This window comes from Phodopus roborovskii, unplaced genomic scaffold (genome assembly GCF_943737965.1).
Source record: "Phodopus roborovskii unplaced genomic scaffold, PHOROB, whole genome shotgun sequence".
In the NCBI taxonomy this organism is placed as follows: domain Eukaryota; kingdom Metazoa; phylum Chordata; class Mammalia; order Rodentia; family Cricetidae; genus Phodopus; species Phodopus roborovskii.
In genome coordinates, this window is record NW_026126483.1 from 268,724 (window position 1) to 291,746 (window position 23,023).

General features: G+C 41.6%; 1 protein-coding gene across 1 annotated transcript in view; it reads left to right on the top strand.

Annotated features, from left to right (window-relative positions):
* Positions 1-23,023, top strand: part of Carmil1 (capping protein regulator and myosin 1 linker 1) — a 274,465-nt gene that overhangs the window by 197,039 nt on the left and 54,403 nt on the right. The window contains 5 exon segments of the mRNA XM_051194557.1: positions 2,866-2,964; positions 9,747-9,875; positions 13,404-13,535; positions 19,009-19,184; positions 22,572-22,659. Of these exon segments, the coding sequence (XP_051050514.1) occupies positions 2,866-2,964; positions 9,747-9,875; positions 13,404-13,535; positions 19,009-19,184; positions 22,572-22,659 (624 nt within the window).

Here is a 23,023-nt window from a genome sequence, read left to right on the forward strand (position 1 = left end):
AAACCAAAGTGGAAAGTGACACTGAGAAATGGCAATTGGAAGCTGACCTTGGGGCATATGGACACAGGCACCTGTATACACATGAACATGTACATGTACTGCCTTCGTTAGGGTTTCTATTGCTCTGAAAAGACACCATGACCATGGCAACTGTTACAAGGAAAACATTTAATTGGTGTGGCTCACAGTTTCAGAGGTTTAGTCCATTGTCATCATGGCAGGAAGCATGGTAGCATGCAGGAAGACCTGGTGCTGGCTACATCTGGGATCAGAAGGCAACAGGAAATCAACTGAGACTCTGCGCATAGGAAACTTCAAAGCCCGCCCCTACAGTGACCCCACTTCCTTCAACAAGGCCACACCTACTCCAACAAAGCCGCACCTCCTAAGAGTGCCACTCCCTATGAGATTATGGGGCCAATTACATTCAAACTAACAAACATCCATACAGAAAAAGAAACAAACTTTACATAGTATTTTTCTTAAGACAACAACAACAAAACTCCTTTCTGGCTTGGTTTGTGAAGCAGGATGGCTGGGCTTGGGAAAGGTCTGGAAACACAGGCCCTGCCAGCCTTGTCTGTACCCTGTCTGTGTGAAGTGTGCTTCCTGAATCAACAGATTTCTCTTAGGCTTTGGGCCCAGTGTGAGTCCAGCTGTGGAAAGATGGGGAAGAAGCCAAAGGACCCAAAGCTGGGTAGCCTCAAGTGTCTGTAACTCTTTGGAACCTCTGTAGTAAGACATTTCCCACTGATGTGTCACCTTGGCAAAGCCTGGCTGCTGGGAGGCATTGAGAGGAAGCCCATGTGATTCAGCTCCAAGGGGCTCTGTGCTGTGTTAATGATGCTTTAGCTGGGGGAAGGGAGCATTCTTTTCTCATCTGTGTTTGGTGGGAAGGAGCTTTTGCTCTGCTTTCTCATTCCCTGGGATGCAGGTAATTACTGTCTGGGTTTAATTGTTCCTAATTGCTATTGAGTAGTACTTATTTTAGCATATGGAAAATTAAAATGAAAATGTAATAACAGTAAGAGCTTCACAGTTATTAGACATTCTTAACCAGGGAACCACAGTGGCAAATTAAAAGCTAAATGGTTAAGACACATTATTAAAACAATAAAGAGGGGAAAGATAAACCAAGATGGCACAATTTACCACCTTAAATCATTCTTTTCTCTCTTTGATACAGTGTCTCACTTGACTCAGGCTGGCCTTGTAGTCCTTTTTATCTTGCCTTTATCACTTCAGATTTCACTGCATACGATTGCTTCTTATGATGCTAATGTTTATAGGGAGGTGTGTGTGTGTGTGTGTGTGTGTGTGTGTGTGTGTGTGTGTGTGTGTGTGTGTACTTACTGCAGTTACACTCTGTAGCCAGTTTCTAACCAAAGCAACTCAAGATAAATAGGGTTAATGGTGGCTCCTATTTATAAGCTGTAGTGCCTGGTGGGCACATCATAGGTGTAGGGGCTTCAGAGAGCTGGTCACATCTACGGTCAAGAAGCAGAGAAAAATGATTGTGTTCAGCTCGCTTTCTCCACCTAATGCAGTCTTGGGTCCCCTGCCCAGAGGATGGTCCTTGCCCATGATTGAGATAGATGGCTCTTCCCACATCCATTAACAGTAATCAAAATATCCTCCATAGGCATGCCCAGAAGCCCATCTCCCAGGTGATTGTAGATTTAAACTTCTGGGCCTTCTACTCCCACCTGCCCAATCTTGGGATCACAGGCGTGCTCTGCCGTATTGTCTCTGTGGTGCTGGGAATTGAATTGAATGTGGGCTCTCATGTGTGCTATGTTAGCATTCTATGAACTGAGCCACATCTCTAGTAGCCACATCTCAGCTCGTTCTTTGACAGTACACTCATTTTTTTCAGACAGCTCTCTGAATGTAGCCCAGGCTGTCCTAGAACTCACTGTGTACCCCAGGATGACCTTAAACTCACAGTGATCCTTTTTCATATGCCCCCAGAGTATTGAAATTGTGGGCTTTCAACATCATACCCAGTGAGAACCCTCCTCATAGGTGTTTATCATTCTAACTAGTTCATCTTACACCCATTGTTCAGAGTGCCCTTCTGTTGATCTTCATAAACACTTCCTTTCCGTCTCGTTATAATTTGTGACTTCCTAGTTTTAAGGAGAGTTTGTGTACTAATTGTCAAACCACTTCAGGGTTTCTTGCTTTGTGTAGGAATATGTTTACTTACTCATTTGTTGTGACTTCATTAAAATCCAACTGTTCTGAGAAACTCTGAAAATTTGGTGGATTATTAAAAATAGGATATACCAAAGTTACTATTTTTATAATTGTTCTTTCCACTTTCTCTCTTTCCCTCCCTCCCTCCCTCCCTCCGTATTTCCCTCCCTATGTCCCTCTCTTGTCCTCAAATTCTCTTTCTTCCCTCTTCCTCTCTTTCCCTTTCCCTGACTACCACCCTCTACCACACACCCCAGCACATACGTGCCTTCTTCTCTTCCCTAAAATAGTTAGCCAGGTGCTGAACAGTTCTGGAGTGTGGATAAGGCTGAGGTTCAGAAGGTACTATTGCTCTCCTCTGAGAAGAATCACTTCTGACCTGCTTGGTAGTTGAAACTTCTCATCTGCCACCCAGGGATGAGAAGCCTGAGCTTACAGTGGCTGCCATGAAACACTGGCTTATCTGTGTCAGCTCACACAACAATGAGCTCAGCTACCTGAAAGCTCATTTTCCAGCTAAAAGCACCTCTGATAAACTCCAGTGTTAGAGCTCTATCTGAGCCTGGATGGGTTCTGAGCTCAAAGAGCTAGTTGGTGGGCCATGCTTACTGACTCATAGCCTGATAACTTTATTCCTCTTGAGAGATATGTGTGTTCCATTTCCAGATAGAAAATTATCTGCTCCGGAATCACGAAACTAGAAAATACCTTCAGGAACAGGCCTACCGCCTGCAGCAGGGTATCGTCACCAGCACCACCCAGCAGGTAAGGACACTACTGTCCCCTGACTGTCAGCAGAGGCTCTCAGAGCCCAATTCCAGGAGGGCCTGGCAGATGGAAGGGGAGAAGAGTATTTTTGAGCATAAAGAACCTTTTTGTTGTTGTTGTTGCTGCTTTGTAAGTGTTGAAAATTGGGAGACTGTGAAAGTGACAACTCAAGATAGTGGTTGAAAGCTGAAGAGAAACAGAGCTGAGTTTTACTTTACGATTCATGGAATCATGCCATTTTGGCTCAGGAATATATATGAAAGATAAGGTACGTTTGATAGGGAAACTGAAGATGGTAGTTCAGGCATACGATCCCAGTCCTGGAAGTCAGAAACAGGAGGACTAGGAGTTCATAGTCATCTTTGTCTATGTACTGTGTTTGAATCAACCTGGGCTACATAAGGCCATGTCTCAAAACACTGAAACAAAAACATACAAACAGCTTATGGTGAAAGCCACAGTAGAATCAAGTGGTTATTTCTGAAGGTTGAGAGGAACTGAAGGTTTTCTTTTATTGTCATTGGTTATCTGAGAGTGTGCTGAGTGAAACTACCCTCCTAGATGCCTCAGAACTGTTCACATGTGTACTTGTAACATGTATTACTTAATTAGGAAAACTCAAGTAATATATGTCAAGAAAAAATGTTTAATATTTCTGACCTAACACAACTTTTGAGAAAGAAAGGATTATTTAGATTTTGCCAGGCCTTAAAAATCTAATTTCTCCCCTGTTAGGGACTAGTATTACTTGAGTATTTTATAGCTTATAGTTACTAACAGATTTTAATTTTTCTTTAAGATCTATTTTTATTTTTAATGGAGGGATCAGATAGGTGCCCATGAGTGTAAATGCCCCAGAAAAAGGTATTTCCTGGAACAGGAATTACAGACTCTGTGAGCTGTCAGATCTGTGTGTTCTGGGAACCAAGTTCTGGTCTTCTGCATGAGCAGCAGTCTGCTATGCACGGAGCCATCCCTTCAGCCCTGGCTCCACATTTAACCTTGAAAGCAACAAGACTGTTGACATCATACCTGTGCCTCCTTTCCCTTAATGAGATACCAGAATTCAGGCTTCTTTCTCAATCCAGTATCTTTCCAACCTCTTTCCCATTAAGAGGGCAACAACATCATCCATCCCCACCCAAACAATAACAACAACAAAAAAAAAACACCAAAAAAACAAAAACAAACAAGCAAAAAACAGAACAAAACGACAAAATGGTGCCGTCTTTAGTGCTTGTTCTTCACATCCGTCTCAGTCTCCTCAGTGGGAAGCAATGGCACACAGGAGAGGGCTGTGCATGCTTAACTCCATGGCTCACTCTCAATTATTTAAGTCATTACATACTAGATGCATTTCCACCTTTCACTTTGGGGATTTCTTGGGATTTTATGACCAGCTATTCCCCTACCTGAATCATTCCCCTGGCTTCAGGGGAGATATACCTTTAAATGTTGAGACATTCAAATACAGGAAGAATAGACCTTCGTGGACAACTGCTCCATAACCCCCTAACCGGTGGCCATGCTCCAGATGACAAGGGAAGAATCACATTGTTTGAAGGCCAACACTGAAATCGCATGGCTCTTCATGCATTGGCTTTGGTCTGGTGTCTTTGTCTCGGATTTTTTAAGAATCAATACTGTCTTTTTACTTTTGAATTCTCTCCTCTCCCCCACCAGATAAGCCCTCTTAACCAGATGTTGGGAAACTTCATCTAACATAGTAAATATTCTTGGCTTTGTGCACCTACTTCAGGTACCACCTTCTGCCGGTGTGGTGTAGACACAGCCATATGCCGTGTATCAGTTATCACACATTCACTGTGAGCTTGGTTATGGATTAAAAAATCACAAAGTCAGGCCCAGAATTATCCGATCCCAAGCTCTAGTTCTCCTCCAAAGAGCTATTTTCTCAGCACTCTTTCTTGAGCTTACTTTTCCCCTGGAGATCATTACTTGGCTAACCTCCTCAGCCAGTAACAATCTGAAACATGACCCCTATCTGTGTCCACTGAAGTGGCTTTCAGTAATTGTCCTCGTTGGCAAGTCTGAGTCCTTTTCACATTGTGGCTGTGTCTTGCTGTGTTGTTCTGCTAGCATCTGATTATCTATGTAGTGAGGATAGCCTTGATGCTCCTGTCTCCACCTTCCCAGTGGAATGTAGGCCTGCACCAGCACATCTAGCCCTTGCATTAGTGTTGACTGTGGATGTTTTTTCCCACTTCCCCGTTGATATTGCTTGAGGGTGGGGCTATTATCTTACTCAGATTTTCTCCGTTCAGCATCAGGTATATGGGTATGTTTCTTTTGTATAAAGAAATAGCCATAGAGGTAAAGGACATTATTTCCACAGTAAGTTGTTTCATAGAAGAAGTAGGGACAGTTGTAACAAATTGAGAGTGACTCAAGATGGCATTTATTGTGAGTGGTTTCCATGCTTTGGTTCAGCAACCCAGGAGCTCTGAAGGAGCCTGCTAGTCCCTGCAAGTATAACATGAGTTAGTTGTGTGATGAGGTTGCTGAAGAAGCCAACTGCCCTTCTGTCAACTCAGAGAATGGGATTGGGTAGTCCAGCTCTATGCACTCCTGTCACTTTATTGAGGCTTCCAGTCAGAACAGCAACAGGGAAGGTATATCTCAAGTAGGTTGAGTCTGCTAGTGACTGTTGAACTATATCATTGTGGAAACAAGTATCATTAATGTAAGGACTGGGAATGTTAAGGCCAAGGAGTAGATGAGGGAAGAAAAGAGAGTCATGTTCAAATACTTGCATGACCCCCTGTAGGAACTCTTCGGGTTCTCAGGGGGAAGATGTAGCATGTATGACAAGAGTTTAGGGAGCTTGATTAGGACACAGATAAAGAAAGGTCATGATAAGCAGTGGCAGAATGAACATTTCCATAGAACTCTGGTGGTCTTAATCTCTTTTCTTGTTGCTCTGAAAAAATGCTGTGACAAGCAACTTAGGGGAGAAAGAGCTTGCTGGGGCTCCCAGTTCTAGGGTTCACTCTCACAGCAGGGAAGTCCAGGTAGGAGAGCTTGTAGCTGCTGAGCATGTGACATCCACAATGAGGAGGCAGAGAATGGTGGATGCACCCTGATATTCAATTCCCTTGTCCAAATGTGCAGTCCAGAGTCCCATTAAGAGAATGATGCCACTCATAGTAAACAGCTTTTGCCTTGATATCATCAAAAGATCCCCTACAAGCCAACTCAGGGCCCAGACTCCCGGAGGATTCTAGATTCTGTCAAGTTAACAAATAACACTGACCACAGGAGTCAACACTTTTATGTGTTAATTTTAAAAAGAAAATGGACACTAGCAGTTGTGTGTCAGATGAAGCAGGAAGGGTTAGCTGAGAGGACCACATTCCTCTACCATGATGTCTTTTAACTGGATAACTAGAGCAGTGTTTTTGCTACCTTATAGACAGGTATTTCTGTCCTGCCCAGTCCTGAAGCTGTTTAGTTCCAAATAAATACACAGAGGCTTTTATTAATTATAAACTGTTTGGCTGATGGCTCAGGCTTTTTATTGGCTAGCTGTCTCTTAATTATTAACCCACTTCTATCAATCTGTATATCTTCACATGATCTTGGCTGACTGGTGATGCCAGGACCTCTTGCTCCCATGGCAGCTATATGGTACCTCCCTGTTGACTCACTCTCAGTTTCTCTTCCAGAATTCTTCTAGTCTGATAGCTCCACCTATACTTCCTGCCTGATGACATCCTGCTTGTCTATTGGCCAAAACAGCTTTATTCATCAACCAATAAAAGAAACGTGTATTCACAGCATACAGAAGGACATCCCCCATCACTACCCCTCCTATAAATTGTTTTCAATTATATGCTTTAGGGGTATGGCTTTTAAAATGATAATGAAACACTTAAATTTCTCTCACACACACACCCCAAAATTTTAACTTTGCCCTTTGCCCTGTGTCATCTTACGTAAATAGCTCGCCTTTCATATCCTCTAGGCTCCAAATGTGCTACATTTGCTTTTGTTGAAATCTAAAAATGCTTGGACAAGCTTTTATGATACAAGAGTTTGTCTCATTTGAAGAACTAGAATTTTTATTTTCCTTTTGGCTTTAAAAGTGTTCCATGTGGAGAACATTTTTGTGGAGTTCATTTAAACACTGTCTCTTCTGTGGGCGCTGATGGCACACACTTCAGGGGGCTCTTTAGTATTAGTGGGGAGAACTGATTTTATTGGTTGCTTCCACATGCCTCTTGGGTTGGCCTTTTGTGGCTTCAGATGTATATCTGGTTTGTCTTCTGAAATTAGAAAACCATTCTTAGTAAGATGTGAATTATTGATGGCCATTTTTGTTTCGATCAATATGCCAGTTTGAAGAGTATGGATTTATGTCCATCCTGAAGGTTTTTAGAAACACAGTCAGCTCTCTTCAGGGCACTGTGGGAATGCAGAGTATTCTATTCCTGCTTGTAAGCATAGATTGGAGGTGGAGAGTGGAAGTGAAATGAGCTGTTCCTATGAGGGACTCGAGATAGTCACTTACAGGAAGTCTGAGGATGTTACAACAGAAGGGCTGCTGTGTGCATCCACACTGCTCTTACTAGGCCCTTGTCAACAGGATAGAGGCTTTGGGAGATGCTCATTTACTGGATTGTCTTTATAATGCACGAAAAGACATTGTGAGTCTGACTTTATAACAGGAAAGATGGAAGGCAGCAGCACTGCAAGCAGGAGACCCTGGCTCTGAGGTCAGAATCCAAGGCCATTTTCTATTCTGAAAGCCACTCTCTGTCCTTAGGGTTTCACAATGTTGCCCCGTCTGTCCTGCAAACCTCTATGTAGCCTAGACTAGCCTCAGACTTGTGGCGATCCTCTTGTCTCTGCCTCTGGAGTGCTTGGATTACAAGGCCTGAAACATGATTACAATTATATTTCATTTTGTGATGCTGGGGATTGAACCATGCAATGGAATTCCTACCAAACTAGTCATGTCCCCTTTTGTGTGAGGGGTCTGTTGTTTTGGAGTTTGTTGGAGAAGGAAGGGAGAGTTTAGCTTCCTTTTGATACAATATCAAATTATTCAAAATAAAAAGAAAAGGGTAATTTAGTTTTAAAAATAGAGCAGTTAAACTTGGTTGATTCAGCTGATCTATCAGATGGGGCAGGACACATAAGAAGATCCCTGAAGAGTGGACACTTTATTATTTATTTCATTCTTTTATTCATTCATTTCATTTTATTCATTTATTTATTTGTATGCGGGGGTAGGAGGTAGGCATGTCTGTGTGCCTTACATCCACAGAGATCAGAGGGCACCTTTTTTGCAGGAGCCAATTGTCTCCTTTGTCATGTGGGTTTTAGGGATCAAACTCTGTTCCTCAGGCTGAGCATGTGCCTCTACCTGTCAAGCCATCTCATCAACCCAACAATTATTATTATTTGTTTTTGATGTTTGTGAGATAAGTCTAATGTGTTCCAGATTGACTTTGAACTTGGCTTTGTAGCCACAGATTTTAAATTGCTCTCTCCCAACTGCCTAGCTAAACATTATTTTTTTAAGATCATAAAATAGGCATTTTGCTGTGATGAAAATGCTATAGAAAGTTTTTGAAGAGCACCATGATTGCCATTTGCTTGAGATGAATCTGTTCTCTTAGTTTGTTTCCCTTGTAGACCCACACCTGGCTAACTGTAAAAAAAAAAAAAAAAAAAAAAAAAAAAAAATAGAGGTTATTTCAGCCCATGGTCCCAGAGGTTGTGAGGACCAAGAGTGAGACTCTGAGCAAAGGATGCCCATTCCACGTAACACCCACTGCCACAGGGAGAAGGTTGGCCCCAAGGCAGATTTAAAATAAGGTTGTAACCATCTGCTAATGTCATTGGTACACAATGCTCTGCCTCTTCCTCTATGTTCTCTAACTCAATTCTGGACCCACTGAAAATGATTCGAGTACAAATAGCTTGTGAGGCAAAGCTGCTGGGATTGGCACTAGGTGGCATTAACTTCGTTACCTACACTCATATGACAAGACACATCCCACCTTTATCGACTGAGACAATTTCTCATGTAGCCCAATCTGTTCTTCAACTCACTTTGTAGCCAAAGATGACCTTGAACATCCAGATCTTCTATCTCAACCACCCAAGTGCTGGCGTATCTGATGTGTGCCACCATGCCCAGTTTATGTGGTACCAAGACTTGAATCCAGGGCTTCATGGATTTTAGACAAGCATTATCCTGTCTGAGCTACATCTCTAGTTGCCCTAACTTGCTTCTATGCTTTGGTGGTCCTCAATTTATAAAGAGAAGCACTTTATATAATAGAATTCTTAAACTGTCAATCTCCAGAGACTGTTTGGTTTCTATACAATTGAGATCAACTGGCAGTTGTCAGCATCCTATTGTCATGCCACTAGTCTTGGTACTGTAAGACATTGTTTTGTTTCTTCAGCACCTCTCCCTCTGTCTGACACGTGTAAGACACTTGATGACAGTTAATGAGAGTCACTGTCTAGCAGATTATCATGGGGAGCTATAAGATTTGAATCAAGATGATTCTTTTGAAGGGATAAAAAGATCAAAATGCCTTACATCTTTTTCCTGGAGAAAACGTACCATTGGTTTTTTTTTTTTTTTTGTGTGTGTGTGTGTGTTCAGTTAGACTAATATAATAATTGGTTAACCTCCCTTTTGGAAGATGCCAGCAAGTGATTTTCAACCTCCTGCATTCTGTTTTCTTGAATTTCATTGCATATTCTGCACAAACTGAGATGCTTGTCTGGTTTCACAGATGATTGACCGGGTATGTGTGAAGGTTCAGGATCACCTCAACTCCTTGCGATCCTGTGGGGGCGATGCTATTCAGGAGGATTTAAAGGCAGCAGAGCGGCTCATGCGTGATGCTAAGAATTCTAAAACGGTGAGTCTCTCCTCAGAATTCACGAGAGTCTGCATTGCTTGTCCTGTTTGTACATGTGCCAATTTCTTATTTATTTATTTATTTATTCATTCATTCATTTATTTATTTATTTTATATAACCAAGTCCATTTAACTGAAAACAAACATTTATAGACAATATTTGGGAATTTGGGCCTCGTTCTTTCCAAACTACTTCCTGCTGGTAAGGGGCGCTGTCATGGGGGATTCTAAGAAGATGCAGAAATCTTGACTGTAGTCTGTAAGGCTGCTTTGTCCAGCTGTTTTGAATGTAGGATCACCTGGTACTCTGTTTCAGGTGGTCTGGTTTGCTCAAACCACATTAGTCTGGAAGGAATCCACAGCTTTTCATTTTCTGTGGAAACAAAAATAGAAATCCTTTTCCCCAGTAACTTGTCCTTGAACTTAAATTTAGAAGTCAAAGCATTTTTTTAATTTAATTTATTATTTTACATGTCGATCCCAGTTCCTTTTCCCTCCCTCTCTCCCTCCCTCCTTCCTTCCCTCCCTTCCTCCCTTTTTCCCTCTCTGCCCTCTCACATGCACCCTAGCCACCCTCCCCTCCCATCCCCCACCCCAATTCCATATGTAGGGGAGTGCCATCCAGTTGGAGTCATGTAGCTCTGACAGGTCATGTGAAGTAGGGAGTAGGGCTTCTCTCCTGTCTCTAGGTTAAGGCAGTTATCCCTCCATGGGGGATGTGTTCGCAAGGTCCTTTTGTGCACCAGGGATACATCCTGGCTCCCTTAGACTGCTCAGTCCTTCTGGCCGAGACCCATATTCAGGGGAGCCTGAGTCAGTCCCATGCTGGCTTCCCAGCTATCAGTCTGGGGGCCCGTTAGCTCCTCCTTGTTCAGGTCAGCTGTCTCTGTGTGTTTCTGCCGCCTGGTCTTGTCCTCTCCATCTGCATCTGGGTTCTAGTTCGACTCAGTGTTTATGTATGGGTGTTTGCTCCTGTTTCCAACAGGCATTAGTTGAGGGCTCCATGGATAAGTTAGTTGTTGATCTCACTATCCGGGAAGGGCATTTATGGTAGCCTTTCCACGGAAGCTCAAATTGTTGGCAGCAGTCTTGTAGTTCTCTAGACCTTTCTTTGTGTTCAATTTTATCTTCAAACCAATATTGGCTCCCTCTTTTATGTTCTCTCTCTCTCTCTCTCTCTCTCTCTCTCTCTCTCTCTCTCTCTCTCTCTCTCTCTCTTTCTCTTTCCTGTCTTCTATTCCTAACTGGGCTCAATCTTCCTGGTCGCACATGTTTTCCTTTCCTCCCCCTTGTTTTCTCCTACTTCTCCATTCGCTGCTCCCCCCCCCCCACTTCCCCTGTGCTCTGGGGAACATGTCCCTTCCAGGTTCTGTGAGGGAATTTATATGAATCTCTTAGAATACACCTTGTATCCTAGTTCCTCTGGTGGTATGAATTATAGGCTGGTGATCCTTTGATCTAGGTCTAAAATCTGTGTTCCTCTTTTTGTGACTGGGTTACCTCATTCAGGATGGTTTCTTCAAGTGCCATCCACTTGCCTGCGAATTTCAAGATACCATTATTTTTTTCTGCAGAGTACTATTCCATTGTGTAGATGTGCCACATCTTCATTAACCATTCTTCAATTGAGGGGCATCTAGGTTGCTTCCAATTTCTAACAATGAAAATAAAGGGTGGACCATGGTGAGAGTTTCAGAGTATAAAACTGAACCCTGAGAGTAACAGACAACACAATATTCTTCTCACTGTCATCTCTGACAGGACATGTCCTTTGTGGTACAATTTGGTTCCTAGGTTCCTCACTTCTGTAGTCCTGGAATTTGGGACACTGAGGTGAGGACGTTGCAGAAAATTTGAGGCCAGCTTGGGCAGCATATTGAGAACCTATCTACAAAGACTTTATTCCTCAAAGTGTGACATAATAGAAAATAGAATAGTGTGAGCCAGAACCTAGGATCTTTTGCAGTTAGGGTCACATAAGTAGGATTTTTGTTGTTGTTTTTGTTTTTCAAGATAGAGTTTCTCTGTGTAGCCATGGCTGTCCTGGAACTTGCTCTGTAGACCAGAATGGCTTCAAACTCAGAGATTCAGCCACCCCTACCTTCCATGTCTTGGGATTAAAGGCATGTGCCACCACTGTTTAGCACATATAAGTAGTTTTATTTAGTTGTTTCATTGCATTTATTTATTTTTGTATGAGTGTATATGTATGTGTGTGTCTATATGTCAAAGGGTAACTTGTGGGAGTCAGTTCTCTCCTTCTACAATGTGTGTCCCAAGGATCAAACTCAGTTTGGTAGGCTTGGTAAGCTTGATGGTGAGTACCCACTGAGCCATCTTACTGGCCCCAGGATCACAGATACTGAATGTTGTTTGTGGGACCTTACATATTAGTCAAATAGTCCTATAATACAATAATATATACTGAGCCATTGTCCTTGATCCTGGCACAGAGCCTCTAAATCCCTGAACATTGTGAGAGACAGAGGTGACAGTAGCATCTTTAGCTACTGGTAACTAAAAGTTTGCAACACAACAGCATCCATCTTAATGAGTGGATGTGGAAGAAGCAGCCATAGGATGAGCATTAGCTCTTTTGTCCAATCCACACCCCCTGCCAGTGGGAAGAGCTGGAGACCTGGTCAATCACCCATGACTAGTGACATCATCAACCATGCCTCTAGTGCAGCTTCAGTGACTTCATCAACCATGCTTCTAATTTCGGCTTTGAGAGACTCTTAAAACAGGGGTTTAGATAGCTTTTGCTTGGTGCCAGCAAGGTGTTTGGAAGCTGGCATATCTGCAGATGCCACAGAATCCCTCTCCCCAAGCCTCTATAGAGAGTCCTTTTCCTTTAGCCCAGGTGACTCTCACCCTTGTACCTGGTGATGCACTGCATTCATTTCACTCTCTGGGTTGAAAACCAGCAGAGGTAAGGAAGGTGAGATTACTGAGGCATTCCAGTGGGTCACTAAACCTGAGAGCTAGGTGGGAAGGACCCCTTGACTTTATGATCAACTTTCCCAAAGTTCCCGTGGCTTTATGACTGGCAGCTGAGTGACATAGTCCCATAGGTCTGAGTCATTTTCTTATGGCATCTGACAGTATAGACAGAGAGTATCAGAACTGAGGGGAATCATGGGGTAACCGATTGTTAGGTATCTGGAGAGAAGTGGCATTATCTGCATCTTTGGTGACAAAAGTATGATGAAAATAGCTTAATCCTCACATCCCGGACAAAGATAGGAATGTACAAAGGACACTGATTGACTCCATGGCCTCAGAACTACTGAATGGCAATAGTGGTTGTGCTGTCTCCCAGTGTCACTGTGGTGATACGCTAGCATGGCTGGATTTCACTGAGCATGAAAGATGCCAGTAGAGACATGGGCCTCAGTTACATCTGGCTTTGGCCAAGGACTGATGATCTCTCATATATTTATTTACCTTTCTGGAACTCCACAATGGTCTTAATGCTTATTAAAATATTTATTCTTACAACAAGATTACTTTTCACCTTTCTTACAGTTGTTACCGAACTTATACCATGTGGGTGGTGCTTCCTGGGCAGGAGCCAGTGGCCTATCATCCAGTCCCATTCAAGAAACCCTGGAATCAATGGCCGGAGAAGTCACTAGAGTTGTTGATGAACAACTGAAGGTCTGTGGGTCCTGTTATTTTGGGGAATGAATTTGTGATGATGTAACTATTTGATAGCATTCCATGCTGTAGCTGCCCGTATTTATAGAATGCAGTGTGTGTGTGTGTGTGTGTGTGTGTGTGTGTAATGTATGTGTGTATGCTTATAGTCAGTGGGTAAATACATGGAGTAGAAATAAGTATGGCATTCAGTTTATGTGTTTTAGAATGCTTTCCTACATAGTTGTCTCACTTTTGATGACAAGTCTCTCAATGCACTTAATATGATTGATTGTTACTGATAGGGGGTGTAATTTCCATATAGAGGACACCAAAGAAAAGTACTCTGGGGGAAATTTATTACATTTGATTTTGAGGGTGGAAAACGTGGTCTGGACTGTGTGTAAACACTGCCATGCTATTTACATGGAGAATGACAGTAGAGGCATAGCCATCCGTCTTCAACATGGTTAGGGATGGTTTAACAGTCTTATTTAGAATGGAGTTGCTATAGGGTATCCAAATAAACAGAGGTCCACTATTAGCTTACTGACTGAAAGGGGGCTTTAAAATGTCCCTAAGATTTTAGAGAACATGGGTAACCTAAGACCAGCTTTTTCTAACAGTAATTTCAAAATTTAGCTGCCCAGAGATGTTTCCTATTCAGAAGAATTTTTGCCTTTCAAGAATGCCTTGAAGTCCTTTGAGTTCCTGTAATTATTTAATCTGTTTCCTTCTGAGAAGGGAGCTTATGCAGCACTGTAGGAGCTGAGGTGCAAACAAATGACACCTTTATAATATGCTAATTGCTTTCTGAAAATTAAGCTAACAAGGCGGAAAATGATGTGGATTCTTAGACATTAATTCACCTCCCTGTGCACGTCCCATAGACACACTCACACAGCGAGTGAATTTTACTTTCCTGTGGCTATTTGAATTTGTACTGAACAAAGACAGTGCATGCTTCAGAGTCTTTCTAGACCACATGGTAGTAAATTGCACTTGGATCCTTCTGTACATGGCCTGCCTATACAAGGATCTGCCTGTACAAGGCAGACACTTTTATATTAATAATAAACAACTTTGTTACTTATTTCTGACTGTAAAAAAAGAAAAAGAAAAAGAAAACTAATAAGAAGTGCTTAAGCAATGCCTGAAGTAAGTTTGTAAACAATTGCTGAAACAGAGACCACATCGAATTCTGCCTAGGTTCTCTGCAATTCATCTTTGTGATGATGCCATGCGAATGATTAAGAAGCTTTGACACATGGAGTCATTATCACAAGTGCAGTTCTAGCAGCGAGAAAGCATTGTTTTTAGTGGCTGTATTAAAGATGCATTCCACTGCATAGATGTACCTGTTCTAATTTCTGATGAACTTCTATAGGGTGAATTTGTGCAATGGCCCCATTGCTGGGTGAATCACATTATGTTCTCGCATGGATTTGCAAACACGTCAGGCAGTGCAGGGAACTCCTTGTTTATTGTGTTCTTACTGGCATTGAGTACATGGCACCTCTAACAGTTTTTAATGTAATGGGGTAAGAAAAAAAAACTCCAACCTATTGTATGTTTTTATTTCCTTAATACATAATGAATACATAAGTATGTATGTATGTATTTATTTATTTATTTATGGTGCTGGATCTTGGCCTCCGGGCTATATGCTTGCTGTGTAAGCATTTGATCAGTGAGCTACATACCCAGACCTGTGTTTTTTCAGTTGAAAATTGCCTGTTTCCATCTGTTCCCTGCCCCCTCCTCCCTTTAGCACATCTGTAAGAATTTCTTCCTACTATAAGAATGGCTATCATTTAAATTGGCATGAAATGGGTAACAAGTCCTTTCCTGTTCAACAGCTTCCAGTTGTTGCTGGATTTTTCATCAGACTGCCCTGATCTTAGCTGTCTGTTTCCCCCACTGCTTAGAGCACTTAACTTGATTTTGGCTAATTTTTCTTAGGAGGGACTAAGGCACAAATGCCCAAAATAAAATGCATTTACGTTTTAAAGGCCTGAGATAATAGAGGTGCTATTATTCTAGGGATAGGCTTTTCTGACTCTTCGTTGTGGACTTTTCTGAGTCCTTGTTGAATGTCACCCATGTCCTCTGCGTGTCACTGATCCTCCCTCCTCTCACGGACTCCCAGGCCCCTAGTCCTCAGCAGCCTGTGTGTCGGCGGTGTTTGTGTTTCTCCTGCTCCCTGCTCACATATCGTTCCTGGCCCCTGTGAGATTCAAGTTCCTTTCTCTCTGAAAACGCCTATCACGAATCACAGCAAGTCCTTGTTCAGAGAATCCTGTTTTCTCACACATTTACTTTCTTACACTTCCCATGCCCTGAAGATTATTTCCTTTCTACTTTCTTCCACTGGCCTGACAAATAGCCTTTTGTGGATAGTCTTTTGTGGGGGGTAGGGATGATGATGATGACACCACGTTTCCCTACTTTTTTTTTTTTTTTTTAAGACTCTTTTTTGTTTGGTTTGGTTTTTCGTGATAGTCTCTGTGTGACTGTCCTGAAATTTGTTCTGTGTACCAGCTTGAACTCCAACTCATAGAGATGCACCTGCCTCTGCTGAGAGCTGGGATTAAAGGCCTGTGCCATCATTGCCCTGCCAATTTTCCTAATTATAATAACTATGTAATGCATTGGTTTCCTTACAATTAAGTAATAAAGTGCATTTTATATAATTGACTAAGCTGTAAGGATCATTCCTTACTACCGAAAGCTAATTTCCATTGTTAAAGGAGCCCTGTTCCTGTTTGCAGAGTCTCTAACATATCATGTCAGCAAAAGCTAAAGCAGGTTTTTTTTTATTAATTATTATTTTGTAAAAATGGGTTTTTATTGCAGGGGAAGAAAAGGGGGACAGGCATGGTTCATCACCTTGGGTATATTCATCCCAACAGTGGTCTAGGGTGGCAGCTGCCTATTTGGACCATAGTTCCTTACTTGGGCTTATGTAGTAACCATGGTGATTACTTCTTGCTCTGGTATTTGGTCAGGATAATGCTTCATTATAACTAATGATGTGAGTTTTAATTATTGGATGAAGAAGATTCAAATAGTTCTTTGGACTATTTTTCAAAATTGTTTTTTCAGAAAGCATAAGAAGATGTCCAGGTCTCCTCACTATGCCCTTGAGCAAAGAGGTCTGCAGAGTCCCTTCTGACAGGCCCTGTGTTACTGCACTGGCCTGTGTCAAGGTGTCAGGACGACACCTCGCCTCCTGCCCTTCCCTTTGCCTCCTAACATTACTGCTGGGACAATCATATTGAGTAAATGAGTTTGGAGGCTTTAATGGAAAATATGTTTATCTGGGTCTGGAAAGGTCTTGCTTTCTTTCCTTCAGGCTTAAATGGTGAAATTTTTTTTCCACTGGTAAATTTCAGATTTACTTAGGCTTTGAGGCCTGATGGATTTAAGAGGAATTCTGTTGAGTCAGATTTTGCTTTATGCAGGAGTTCTTTTTTTGTATTTAAGGTTTTTTGTTTGTTGTTGTTGCTGCTGCTGCTGCTATTACTGTAATTATAGCTGCTGGTACTGATGCTTTTGCTATTATTGTTGTTGCTGTTGCTATTATTGTTCAGAATTCAGTGAAGACCCTTGAACTACTCTCGCAGAGCAGTTTCCAGTCCTACATCCAGCCATTCACAACTACATGTAGCTTTAGTTCCAGGAGACCCTATACCTTCTCCAGCCCACCCATCCTTAGCCTACATGATTAAAACTACATCTTTACAGGAAAAAGAAGAATCCCCCCACCCACACACACACACAAAGGGTTAGGTTAGCTTTCTTTTCCTTGACCACATTAAAAAGGAATATTGTTATACCTTGGGCCAAAAGAAAAGTTGTCAGAGGGGAAAAACAAAAGTCTGACCTTTGAGAAACAAGGAATGGGGGAAATGTAATGTTGCTATCAGAACAATGTACTGAAACTTTCTCATGCCCTGCCTTGTTTTGTAAAAAAGAATCAATATAACATTAAACTGAGCCCACCACTCAACATGGCTGTTTCCTATTCATACTCATTTAAATTTAAGCTAATTAACATCTAGTAAAATTTAAAATTCAGACTCTGGACAATGCTACCTCCCACCTCACTGTAGATGAGTTTTTGCTTGAGAGTCATTAATAGGTAAGGCACAACAGGGGGCTGCAGGAGACAGGATGTTGAAGGGTAGGCACTGGAAGACAGGGAACCATGCTTGGTGTGTGTGCAGTAAAAGTAACTGAGTTGGAGCCTGTGGCAGCATTTCAAGTGTGTCCTAAGGCCCTATCTCCCAGCCCTGTATCACATGGATCATCCTGAAAACATTAGATTCTATTGGCTCAGAGAACAGGGAAAGAAAGAAAATTGTAGGTTCCAAAGCAAAGGTTTGGACAGACAGACTGGGTTGTCAGAAGAGAATAATAGAGGAGAAACAGACAGGAGACACCCTAATCCTTATCTCACTAATTCCAGTGGGCTCTGAGTAGCCCTGAACAAGTCACTTACCTCCTCTGAGCCCCTCTCCTTATTTATAAACTAAGTTTTTCAGAATCAGCCTTCATTTACAGAGTATTGTGTGGACTGAAAAGCATCCTGGATGAGATTTATTTTGTAGAGTGAAGTGCTGCCTAGATCTGTCACTCGGTGATTATAGGTGGATAATTTCGTGCAGTATCATTCAGCTAGGTTTCAAATTTAGGTCTGACAGGAAGACAGATGTCTTCTCCATAGAGCAATACCATTACCCATCTTGGGCAAGTTGTTTAATTTTCTTTAGTGTACACGTTCCTCGTCTGTGAAGGAAGATCCCTTGAGCAGCCACCCCATCCATCTGCACAGATGCCAGAAGCACACAATGTGCAATATCATTTCTCACTCAGATGCTGCAAGGCTGTGAGGAAACATGTTTTGGCTGTTGCTGTTGAGCTTGTTTACAGGGTTCTCTGTAAATGTTTTCATCTGTTATTATTTATGTTGCTTACCACTGTTCTTGTAACTACTGTTTTACCTAATATGAAAGCTTTTCTCTGAAAAGAGAAAGTTTGGCAGTCATTTCAGTGATTTTGTTGTTTTTCTGCTGTTGTGTTTTGGTGGAACTATTGAACAGTTCATTATAATTTAGAGGTTTAGAGGTTGTGTGATTTGGAAAATCACATGCATATTTTAGGGATTTCTAACTCTCAAGTTTATGTCTGTTAAGCATGCTTTTTAGGACCTGGGATCTCATCTGTTATGGCAAGTTGCTTTGTAGAAGGTAGATACTTCTCATTCATGGCTTTGTGTTAAGTTCACTTGCCTGAATGAAGCACGGGTTATGCCAAGTGTCTGACTCAAAGTGGTGCCTTGAGTTCACCATCACCCAGCAGTAGCAGATCTCCTAGGGGCCATCTGGAATCCTTGGTTTCACCCCAGGGGGTTCCTGTCCTCCAAGGATTTGATATAATACACTTGAGTGTTGTGGTGGCTGTGTCATTATGTTCCTCTTCTGCATCACAGGGTTTGCTTGAATCCATGGTGGATGCAGCTGAGAATCTCTGCCCCAATGTGATGAAAAAAGCCCACATCCGACAGGACCTGATCCATGCCAGCACCGAAAAGATTTCCATCCCACGCACCTTTGTTAAAAATGTCCTGTTGGAACAGTCTGGAATTGACATTCTTAACAAAATTAGGTATGTTCATTGTGTTACTAAGCTGAGGAGGTACAGTATATGAGACACATCCAGGGTATGGGCAGGATAGTGTTAATGGCTTTATCATCAAGGAGTGTGTTGAGCTGTTCTGACAGACTGAGAAAAATGTTGTAAACATAGCTGTGCACATAAGTAATGTATGTAAACATAAGTTATACACACAAGTAAGAGTTCTGGTTGTGTTATATCTGCATTATGTAAGGGCACAGAGTCTGCAGCTCTTTGTGTATATGGAGGAAGACATGATTGTAATTCCTACTTTGTGATTCTAGCATTGATCTTTCACTTTCTAAGTCACTGACTTAAAGTGTGCTCTCTCCCTCCTTCACTCTCTCCCTTCTCCCTTCCTCCCTTCCAATTTTGTTATTGTTGTCATTGCTATTGTTGTTTTGGATTTTTGGTTTTGTTTGTTTGTTTTGATGAGGGATCCTCAAGCTATAGCCTGGATTTATTAAACTCTGTAACTCAGACAATCCTGAAACTTACAGCAGACCTCCTGCCTCAGACCTCTAGAGTGAAGCCCATTTTTGTCCCAGGTTAAGATGGTGGGCTTTGAAGTCTCCAAATATGTCTGTTTAGAGAGGCTTGAGGAGTATGTCAGAATTTTCGTAATTAGATGTAATTACAATTTTCGCATAGAGACCCCTGACCTCATCAGTATTACATTGTAACTCACTCAGTTCATTTTGGTTATGCTTCTCATTTGGGGAATGAGAAGCCCAGTTCCAAACATTTTAATTTCTCCTTTTACCTATTTCTGAATATTGATAAAAATATTTAAATTAGCAGTTATGCAGAGCTTGGAATAGTATGGTCACACAACTATGAAACCAAATTACTCCAATGAGAGCAAGCCAGAGAGCCAAATAGATTGCCCATAGGCAGGAAACCTGCCAGCACTGGATGGCCTCAGATTGGAAACTCCGCTTTGCATTCTGTTGGTTTAATGATCTGCTGGTCTCTACTGCTATGAAGTCTAAAGCAGTTTGAAAAATCTGAGAGATTAGATAAATGGGTTTTGAGTTTATAGAACCATGAGCATTATGGCCCTCACAGGTGTGCTTACCAACTTCTGTACTCTAAGACTCAGCTTTGTTTTTGAAAATAAATATTTAAGTATCACATGCTTTAAACATGGATATTTAAAATGTGAAGTGTGTAAATATTAAATACCCCCTAAACATTAGGATGGAAATCCTTATTAGCCAGTATTCTTTCAAGGCAATAGTTTCAGCCACCAGTAGAACATGTGCTGATGTCTGTACTGAAGTATCAAGTTCTTTCTTCTCTCCCTTTAAAAGATATTTTATATTACATTATTATATATAATAATGGCTTTCATTATGACATTTCCACACATGTACACAATGTATTTAGCCATATTCACCACCACTCCTGTGCCACTATCTGGCTAATCCTGCCCCTCTTCCCAACCCATCTCCTGTCTGCTTTTATTAGGAAATCTACCACATACCATTACTTTCCTTGAAAATTGCACAGGAGTATAGACCCCTTTACATGGGTGTATGGCCATAGACTGGATTTTTATAATACATTAAGCTGAGCATTGGCAACTCATGTCCACACAAGGATAATGCAGCCACATGTGTGTGTATGAGAGGCCGTCCATGGTGAGTAACTCCTGAGAAAGTAGAGCCCTAGCAACAAAGTGATAGAATAGTCCAGAGACATCAAACAAAGTGACATTCTTTTTTCCAGAATATTCTGTCAATCTTTATTAAAAGTAAATTAGAATATTATAGCATCATAATATGGTTTGTTTGTCCAAACATTACAGATTTTTCAAAAACTTCCTGTGGTGTATATAAATTAAGAAAGTTTATACCCAACATGATTTTCTACAGGGACATTTTCATTTTTTGAAGCAGGTTTTGATAGTGACATTTTTAAGTCTTTGGTATATATACATAGAGTCTGTAAGCCACCCCTCCCCATCTTCAGAGAAGAGAGCAGAAAGAGAGATATGGAGTACTGCATCTACAGGGTTATAGAAAGAGACATTATCTCAGGCATGGGTAATAAGAATCAGGAAATACTGGTTACCACTGGATTCCAGCATCCTTTGGAAGCTTGGATAGGACTGTTCCATGTTTTTGGTATGAGACAAAATTGAATCTTACCTGGACACCTCTGATGTTTAACTTAATGTCATTCTCATCATCATCATCTCTAATTTAGGCCAGCCTTAAACGCCAGGCTTTCCTTTTGCTTCTGCTTTCTGGGTCCCGGAATTCTGAATGAAACCATTACACCCAACTTAAAGTATTAGATAATTAAATATTAGACAGTCAAATATCAATGAGCCCTTGCTTCATGAAGGAAAAAAAAAAGAATTGAAAAGAATTGAAGAATCCTCCTGGAGATTTATACAAGTATCAGAGTTAATCCTCTCCCTCTGAAACCCTACCTGAGTAAGGAAGTCTTAGTACAAATTGTCGCACTTAGGTTACAGGGCTTTTCCTGCTGCACAAATACACATTCAACCTGAGCTTTGAGATTGAGTAATTTTGTTTTGATAGCTCGTTTGTCTGTTCTGAAAATATAAAAGTTGTTGGCTTTAAAAGTAGGCTAAGCTCATAAGACAATTCTAGCATGTATGTATGTGACTGACTTCCTAACACTCTGCCTAAATCTGGGACACATGGACACTTCTGCTTCAGAGTAGGGTGATTCATGGATGGTAAATCCTTATAAATAAATGGGTGAAATGTGAACTAAAACAGAAGCCATTGGTAGGAACCAGAGCCTGTTACTTAAAAACTATAAGCCTCTTTCTGTTGCTGAGGAATTGGCAGAGGTCAGATTAAGAGACATTCAAACTAAAAATTGTAATATCCTCTATTACAAAAAGTAAGAGCACAGTGGATTTTTGACATGCCTAACATAGTCATAAGTGAAAGCAGAAATAATGTGACACAGTTCTGTTGGTGAAAACATTGTATGAGCTGTACGTGCATACTGAAGTGATCACTGAGGTTTAGTAGCCAGACTAAACTTTGTGAACTTTCTGCAGTCCGAGTCAGACTGTCTGTGTCAGTAGGTGCACTGTGTCACATGGCACATGTGCTTCCTATTGAGTTTGTCTTTATCCAGGTATTTTCCATTTCTACCATTAAATCTCAGGCTTCAAACTCAGAGACAAGTTGCCATTGGCAATGGATGCCTGTTACCAGCATGTTTATGGCAGTGTTTAAGGTTTACTTTTGGTACTCCATAGTTCTTCCATTCCATTTTCAAAGACAGGATTGGAATCCCAGTTGGCCTTATTGACAAGGCCTCACAGTTGCGTGCTCCTCCCTGCCCCAATACAAGCTACTAAGTTTCTCTCCCCTTTGGTGTCCATAGTGAGGTGAAGCTGACAGTGGCCTCGTTCTTGTCTGACCGCATCGTGGATGAGATCCTGGAAGCGCTCTCCAATAGCCATCGAAAGTTGGTGAGTGAAGCCATCTGGTTTGACACAGAGTGGGTTCCAGGAAGGGATGTGGCTTATTTCCTCTGTCTTCTTTGCAGTGCAGTAGGTGGAGACCCTGGCATTCCCCTCCCTTGTCTACTCCTCTTAGTCATCCTGGAATGCATTAGAACTGAATGACTGATGGTGGGGAGGGGAGGTCGTTGGAGGGGATAGAAGTGAGCAGTTTTAGAAATCTTGTCCAATTTTAATGAAAATCAAACATTTGGGGAGATGATGTTAAGACTAATGTCTACAATGAACATTTTTAGTTATATACTGTACATATGCTGTTATTGTTCTGATGATATTATTTCAGAATGGAGCCTGGTAGTGGTGCATGCCTTCA